We start from the raw sequence: 9096 nt of genomic DNA, 5'->3' as shown, positions 1-9096 counted from the left end.
TGTATTATACCATATATGGAAATAAATATATTCATAAACCACACATTAATAGGATAGTATATCATGTTATATTCAATATGTATGATTATATAAATATTTAATTTAGAGTGACATATTACTTACATTAATTTCCAGCATAACGGAGTACCTACATAGTGACAGTTCCTACATTCCTCTATGCAAATGTTGGCAGGCAAAGAAATATTTTGTAGTAGGTCCGGAAACAAGAAATCAAAATTGCAATGAGAGATGGTGAGCATTAGGATAACAGTCCAAAGTCCTTCACATTCACTGCCATGCTGTTTCTTTTTCTGCATGAGCTAAAAAAACACTTAATCCAATTACAATTGTGTCTTGCCTTCCTCTTAAACTGCTTAATCTCAGGAGGTTTGACAGATTATGAACATGTTTATGAACATACACATACATGAAAGTACACTTCAATTATTGTTTTATTTTAAAACAACATAAACAATAAACCACCTTTCATAGTTGACAATTTGTTTTTATTTATTCTAGAATACTTCATGAAGAGTTAATTTATGGTACTGTGGGTGAAATTGTAATTCTAAATTTGGAGTTACTGCATGTTTAAAGAATCACTAAGGGATTGATTTATACAACCTGTGATAATAGAGCTTATTTTGTTATTAATCATTTTATATAGTTTATATGACTGCAGATGTAAAATAAACATTTGAATTCAGGAATATCAGTAAAATCATGAGTTAAGGGACAGCATCAGCAAAAATACAGTATGTCTGCTGAAAAACAGTATCCTAACTATGCATTTAATCTAATCATATTTTTATCAATAGTTGGTTCTTATTAGTCTAATGTACATTCTTTTTTTACAGTTTCAGTAAAAAAAAAAAGGCTTGGAAAACCTGTAAATATGAAATAAACATTCAAACTAAAAAAAACAACAACAAAATAAAAAACAGCTATAACAAAACATTTGTCCCCATCAAAACTGAACCAACACAGAAAACATGTTTGAACAAATTCCTTATTTAGAGGGAAAAAAACCTTAAAAAAATCTTGTTATAAGTTCATAAAGTGTCCATTTTCAGTGCTTTGTCATGTTCAGGAATCATTGATGGGCAAGGTATGAACTCATGTCCACAATGTCCATTGGTTCTTCCTTCTCCGATCCATTCGACTGGTTGCAGTTCATTCCATTCTTCTCATGGTTCTCTGATTGGACGCTCGTCTTCATCAAGTCAGGCCTGGTGTTGGTCTCAGACTGTGTTGGTGAATTGTGTTTAGGGCTGTCAGTCACTGTCCTGTCCTCTTTCGTACCAGAGGCAGTTCCTCCATGTTCCTCCTGGGCTTCAGCAGGACTGTCCATCTCTTCCCGAGGCTCGTTGCAGTCTGCTGATCCTGCTCTAGAACCAGCTACATGTTCCCAGTTTGAGCTCTCCAGTGATTCTTCAGGTTTTTGGACGACTTGTTGACCTTCAGCACTGCTTGGTTCATTGCTGACCGTGTCTCCGTTGTTAACACTGGAGCCATTATTGAGAGCCATTTCTACAGAAGCAGCGTCTGGATTGGGCTCCTGATCTTCTGAAGAGCCCTCAGATTGTTTCTCAGAGTCCACTCTCATTACAGAGTCATTGTCGACTTCCTTCTTTGCATCTATAAGATCAACAACTGGCTTGCTATGTTTTAGCTCACCTGTGGCTTCTCGGTCCTTGTTTTTGTATCGTGAATGATCTTCGTTCTGCGCTGCACTCTCTTCACTGCCAGCTGAAGAGTTCTGCCGCTTCTCCGACTTCTTCTTGAAGCGTTTCTGGATTTTTCTGGGGCACCACACAAACTTGTCTTTGGGCTCAAAGTGCTGAAAGGCGTAGCGCACCAGCTTCCTGCGCTCACGCTTGTCCCGCACAGCAAACAGGAAGTAGTCGAGCACGCTGCGTTTAACGCTGCTGAGGGTCTTTCTGACGAGGGTCTCCTCCAGGAAGAAGCGCACCAGGGGGGCTTGGAAATGCTCAAAACCGAGCTCTCCCAGGCTCTTGAGTATCCTTGTGATTCTGAGATTATTGTGCATGTTTCTGAAAGAAAATATGAAATTATTTTTAGTTGTATGTGAGAAAGACTGTCTGGAAATAAACAATCAAAAGGATTCGATACATACTAATTCACCCTATAAGCCATCTTGTCTTTTTGAAATGTAGTTATTACTGTTTCTTTTCTAGTAAATGCTAATTATTGTGTTTTAGATTAATAATAAAAATAAAAAGTACTCCCGGGGAGCAGTTGGGGGTTCGGTGCCTTGCTCAAGGGCAGCTCAGTCGTGGTATTGCCGGCCCGAGACTCAAACCCACAGGAGTCAAACTCTAACCACTAGGCCTCGACTTTCCACAAAAGACTAAAAAGAAAGCCCATCAAAGTATGGGGAAGGTTTTTTTTGTTGTTGCTGTGACCCAATACTGGTGAAGGGACTGAGAAAATAATGTAGATTTCTTCTGACATTAGAAGAACAATGAACATTTGAAGGAAGACTTAACATGCATGTTTCGATACACATTTTATGATTAATAACTCAGAACTCAGGTGTTCCTCACCTCTCTAGATTGGCGAATCGCTCCCTCCAGTTCTCGGCGCGCTTCACCTCCCCGCTTTCTCTGCTGAGCAGCTGTATGCCGTAGAAACCCAGCATGAGCTCATAGGAATCCAGAAGACGACTCTTAGCTTCATCGCTCTCCCTGAAGGCCTGTGGACAACAGCACGAGAGCCAGCTTCAGCATCGTGCACAGTCCCAGATGCATTCAGAGCACAGTTTAGAGTCTCTGAAACAGAGTTTGGGCTCTTTATGACTTACTTGGATTTCCTTTGTGGTGAGCTCTGCAGCCATGTAGTTGACCCCTGGCTCTCGCAGAGGAAACAACCTACAAACAATACAACTTTACGATCCAAAAGTATTTTATCTGCTTAACAGAACCTAGTAAAAAAAGAGACTTTGACAGATGCGGTCTCAAACGAATCAGCATGAGGATACCAGTGATGGTTTCTAACCACTGAATGTAGGAGTGAACTCTCTCCAGCCTCTTGTAATCGGTTTTCCACTCGGTGTGAAACGTCTCAATCGACACATCTAAAGAACAAAAAAACATGACAAACGAAGTAAGAGCTCAAAAGAAGTGCAATACACCTCATCTTAGGCACTTGTAACTGAAGCTCAAGAGAAAGTGGAGACGTACCATCAGGTGATGATTTCATTTCATTGAGATAGAACTTTAAATTAGTCATTCTTTCTTCTGGACATTCCTCTTCACTGATGTTCTGTAGATGTAAAAGGCCAACACATCAGCATGTCAGGAGGGCAGTTTATTCTCATATAGTTTATTATATGAGAATGGCAAACTCTTACTGGATATCCATGTCTGTAGTTCTGCATGTCCTTGGCCGCTCTGAGGTTTCTTGAGGAAGAGTTGGACCACTGCAAAGAAACAAGGGCCAAACATTAGTTTCAACTTCCTGCCAAATCCCCAAACTTTGCTTTTTCATTCAACTATTTATGCTTTTTGATACACAACACAGCTATTTATTTACTGTAAGTTTAGCTGTAGATTGTTAGATGTTGATTGAATGACATTTTATACTGTTGAATATCAAAGTGTTTTGCGTTGATTAGTTAGTGAGGGTTTTTAGATTTGTGGCGTAAAGTTCAATTGAGACCCTTAGAGTAAGATGAGAACCGCCACAGAAAGACCCTAGTGGTGTGTTGTTGCATGTTTCAGACATCACATTCATAAAGGGGTCATGAACTGAGAAATTAAAATTCCCTTGATGTTTTGACATATCAGAGGGCATTGCACTATAAAACATCTTTTAGTTTCCCATTAGCCTAAAAAACAGCTTATGTTAAAGTAAATCTGCCAAAACTACAGATTGTGGGATGTGCCTACTTCTACACCAGGACAAGATTCTGGTGAGAAGCACTTTGCACTTGTCTTCTCAATATTTCAATCTGTATATGTACAACATCCGGATACAGTTCACGTGTTAATGCTAAGTGTACTTGCAGCCATTATTATTTTGCACATGCTAACTTGTATCTAAATTCTAAATAACATTTGTAAAGGAAAGCCACATTGGTCTTTGATGTATCAAATTTACATCGCTTTAAGGCTAAAATTCAATGGCAATGACTGAGCCAAATGACTGTGTAGGCCGTGCTCGATATAACAGCTGAGAGTCACGTGGTTTGATCTAAAAATCCTATGCAGTTGGCATCATATCCTTATCGTCGGAGTCATGAAAAAAAAGAAAAATCCTGTGAAAGACTGCTGCAGACTGAAGGCGTTTTAAACAACGTATCATCCATGGCCTAATGTGACGTCCAGCAGATGATATGAAGATCGGTTAGTATAAGTGACGCACTTCTGGTCAACGGAACTGATATTAAATAAGTAGCTAACGTGCTATTCTATAAAACACGATAAAATATTGGAAGTAAACCAACTGCAAATAAGTACCCCTCAAAGGGATTTATTTACACCCTTCCCTCCTTGAGCAGCGCGTGGAGTTATAGCGTTATCGACCGTCTGTCTCGCAAACAAATATAAATAAAATGAACCGCAAAGCGCATAAAAACGACTGGTCCAAGATCAAAGCACACGATTTACACAAAACGAAGAATAGCACAGTGCATTGGTTCACAGAGTAATGAGAGAGGATAACATACGAATGCGGGCCGTGTTTTCTTGCTGCGGCCGGTGTTCTCCAGCTCGTCCCCGTCGCTCTCCGTGTCCCAGGTGGAGTCATATTCACACACCAGATCGTCGTCCATCCCTAAAGAGCATATGAAGGATGAGAAATGTGATCAATAACCTGGAGTTGCATGAGAATCCGCACAGCTCCATTGGATGTGCACTGACTCACTGCACTCCCTCCCTCATTCACTCGCCCGTGGAGTCTGATCAAACCTACATCATCTCTAGAGACACTCTATATACTACGGTGCCCGTAAGGTGACATGTTCGGTTCTCATTGGCGTCGTTTACACTGCCAGTTAAATGTGACCCAATTCCGATTTTTTTGCTCAGATGTGACACAGATTGGATCTGTTCTATGACTGTGTAAACAGGAAAAAAGCGCATGCATTCTGATATCTCGAGATCGGTTTCAGGCCTCATTCACATGTGGAAATATTTCGTATTTCGAATTTTATGTAGGTCATTAAAACTGCGACAATTTGAAACTTCTCCATGGTTTAACAACGTCATATGTGACCCGTACTGGCTATATGAGTGTAAATTCGCACGAGTAATTTGATGTACAGGGAAGAAAAAAAAGTTTTGTACATTTTCTCCGCTGGCTTCTCGGGCTGACTGTGATCCGAAGTGCGTGCATTTAACGGCGCTTCTAAATACACAGATTTTACATTTCACAATTCACACAAACATAATCTGCTCTGTTTTAAGTGAATGCTTGGGGAACAGTTGGGGGAAACATCTTATGTTTAACATTATATTATCCATGCATTGATAAAGGTAATGCATTTTTTGTTTCTTTCTAGGCTACTTGTACCGTTTTTTTTGTTTGTTTTTTTGCATCTGTTCTTATAATAGCAAAGATAAAATAAACATTAAAAATAGCTGTATTGTGATTATTAAATATAGTAAAAGAAAAGATGGAGGACTTCTCTATGACTTCAGATGGGTCAGACCTTAGTTTTGTTGTGGCCATGACATAATAACTCATGGGAATTGATAATATGTCGTGACCACGAGATATTCCCATATAGAAGTCTCATAGATCGAAATATATTTTTAATAAATATATTTTGATATATTTAAATATCTTAAATTCAAATAGAAGAAAATACATTATATAATATATGTGTAATTATATATTAAAATATATATTTAAATATTTGATTTTGGCCACTTTTTAATATTTTCACATATACTAAATATGGGTCATTCTTCAATTGGGGTGGCAAATGAGAGGCAGAAATTTTAAAAATGCTTGTTTGTTTTCTTTTAATAAAATGTATTGCTATGCATTTAAAATTAGTTTAATATTATATATCCATTAAAATTGAAGCTTAATAAAATTTAGATTTTTAAATAATTTGAATCAAACACTGGTGAAACAACCACTTATGTCTATGGTGTTACCAATATTTGAAGTAAAATTTTGGTTTGTTCTAAAATGAGCAGGGATATGCAACTTTAGGTAATAATTAATTAATACATAAATTACTGTAAGGACTCGGTTGCATTGATCATTTAAATTTAATTTTTCAAAAGAAATGTTTAATTGTTCATCTTGGCCCCTATTTTTGCCAAAGAAGAATTGTTTAGTTTTTTTAAATGTGTATATACATAAAAAAAGGCAGGAAAAATGGTCTGTGTTACTTTTATAGTCTTTATTCTAAAATATTAAAACCACTTTACAGTCTAAAAACATTAAATTATATGATCAAATGGCTCTGAAGGAAAGAAATTTCAGATACTTTTTGAAGTAACACCACATACATAATATTGCATAAAAGGTTTAACAATTTAAAGTTTATTGAGCAAAATACTGAAATTCATCATGAGTAAGATTACAAGAACTATCTTCTCTGATAAAAGAACATTTAGAGAAAAACTGAATAAAAAAATTATTAAAACACTACATAAACACTGTTTCTCACAGTGAGTGTTTCTCACTCTATCAAAAAATTGTCTGCACAATGGGTTGTGCTGCAATCACAATGCGTGATATGTTTCAATAGAGAATACAAAAAAACTGTCCACAGACTTGACACAAAACATTCAAAAAAATAAATAAAATAATAAAAAAAATCTGAACATCTTCAGTGAATAAATCATGTATCCACATACCTGACAAGAGAGATACAATTATGTGATTATGGCTGTTCTATGTGTTTTATTAAAAATACAACATTGCTGGTTGTATATTGTCTGTGGAGTTACTACAGAGTTACTATAGAGTCTGTGGTGTCTGTGGTGTTACCAGGATAGGATAACACCACAGACAGTAACACCACAGACAAATTAGCCTAAATCCAGACTTTTCTAAAATGGAGGCTGCCATCATGATGATTGAAAGATCAGGGCATATTTTGGAGATATGAATAAACATGCAATTATCAAAATTTTGATAAAAATTTGTAAAATCTGCAAGTTATCAACATAACACCACAGACACTAATAAAGTGCGACACATGAAATTGTCAGGAATTTAGCTAACTTTAAGAAAATTAATAAGAAAGAATGTACTCACCATGCACCCCTCAGATCAACCAGCACCTGCAATGGCCTTTACACACAGGAAGTAGGCCAAATAGATTTCCCCCTTTTCTTAAAGGGACGACGTCCATTGATGTAACACCACAGACATGAATTTGGGGGACACTACTTTATTCTTAAATATTACAAAATATGTATTTTTAAAAACAATTTAATAGAATTGTACATGTTGAATTAAATCTATATTCACAATATAACCACTTTATTTGTGTTAAAAATTTTATATTGTTGCCATTACATTCTATGAAACCTCTCTGAGGTATGGCGGGAACATGCATATTTTGTTACAAAAGTAATCTTTCAAACTCAATAAAATATGTATTTTAATACAAAAATGTAATTATTAATAGTGAAAAAATTGTTTTTATCCTACAGAATACAAAAATGCAACAACAATTTTTTTTAATGGTATTTAAAGTTTATTTAAACTGTTTTAAAGTAGAGGGACACCACTTGCCACCACAAATGAAGAATGACCCATATATGTTAATATATTTTCATGTGAAATGTTTACATATTCATTTACTTTATATGTAAATGCTTTTTTCAGATCAGATTATGTCCATATATTAATTTACAAACCTGATTCCAAAAAAGTTGGGACATTGTACAAATTGTGAATAAAAACAGAATTCAATGATTTGGAAGTTTTAAATTTCAATATTGTATTCAGAATACAACATAGATGACATATCAAACGTTTAAACTGAGAAAATGTATAATTTTAAGGGAAAAGTAAATCGATTTTAAATTTCATGGCATCAACACATCTCAAAAAAGTTTGGACAAGGTCATGTTTACCCCTGTGTGGCATCCCCTCTTCTTTTTATAACAGTCTGCAAATGTCTGGGGACTGAGGAGACAAGTTGGTCAAGTTTAGGAATAGGAATGTTGTCCCATTCTTGTGTAATACAGGCTTCTAGTTGCTCAACTGTCTTAGGTCTTCTTTGTCACATCTTCCTTTTTATGATGCGCCAAATGTTTTCTATGGGTGAAAGATCTGGACTGCAGGCTGGCCATTTCAGTATCCGGATCCTTCTTCTACACAGCCATGATGTTATAATTGATGCAGTGTGTGGTCTGGCATTGGCATGTTGAAAAATGTAAGGTCTTCCCTGAAAGAGACAACGTCTGGATGGGAGCATATGTTGTTATGTTATAAAACTTGGATATACCTTTCAGTATTGATGGTGCCTTTCCAGATGTGCCTTTTCCATGCCACATGCACTCATGCAACTCCAACTTGGGTTGTCCTTGTCCTCTTTAATCAGGATGACATGGCGTCCCAGTTTTCCAAAAAGAACTTAAAATTTTGATTGGTCTGACGACAGAACAGTTTTCCACTTTCCCACAGTCCGTTTTAAGAGCCTTGGCCCATAGAAAAGGCTGCGCTTCTGGATCATGTTTAGATATGGCATCTTTTTTTACCTATAGAATTTTAGGCCGGGTGGATTGTGTTCACCGACAATGTTTTCTGAAAGTATTCCTGAGCCTATGTTGTGATTTCCATTACAGTAGCATTCTTGTATGTGATGCAGTGCTCTCTAAGTGCCCGAAGATCACGGGCATCCAGTATGGTTTTCCGGCCTTGACCCTTACGCACAGAGATTGTTCCAGATTCTCTGATGATGACTTCAAGCTCTTTGCAATTTTTCTCTGAGAAAATCCTTTCTGATATTGCTCCATTATTGCGCAGCATTGGGGATATTGGTGATCCTCTGCCCATCTTGACTTCTGAGAGACACTGCCACTCTGAGCGGCTCTTTTTATACCCAATCATGTTGACAATTGACCTAATAAGTTGCAAATTGGTCCTCCAGCTGTTCCT

At 36.8% G+C, this 9096-nt stretch overlaps 1 protein-coding gene across 1 annotated transcript; it reads right to left on the bottom strand.

Moving 5' to 3' along the window:
* Positions 1-484: 484 nt before the first annotated feature.
* On the bottom strand, positions 485-4961 carry ogfr (opioid growth factor receptor). Its single transcript, XM_059540849.1, has 7 exons — positions 4691-4961; positions 3374-3442; positions 3204-3285; positions 3019-3097; positions 2825-2891; positions 2568-2716; positions 485-2054 (listed from the first exon to the last, which is right to left on the bottom strand). The coding sequence occupies exons 1-7, from the start codon at positions 4793-4795 to the stop codon at positions 1094-1096; spliced, it is 1512 nt and encodes a 503-aa protein (XP_059396832.1). The 5' UTR covers positions 4796-4961; the 3' UTR covers positions 485-1093.
* Positions 4962-9096: the final 4135 nt, after the last annotated feature.

The sequence above is a fragment of the Carassius carassius genome, chromosome 46 (assembly GCF_963082965.1).
Source record: "Carassius carassius chromosome 46, fCarCar2.1, whole genome shotgun sequence".
In the NCBI taxonomy this organism is placed as follows: domain Eukaryota; kingdom Metazoa; phylum Chordata; class Actinopteri; order Cypriniformes; family Cyprinidae; genus Carassius; species Carassius carassius.
This window is presented reverse-complemented; position numbering and strand designations above follow the sequence as displayed.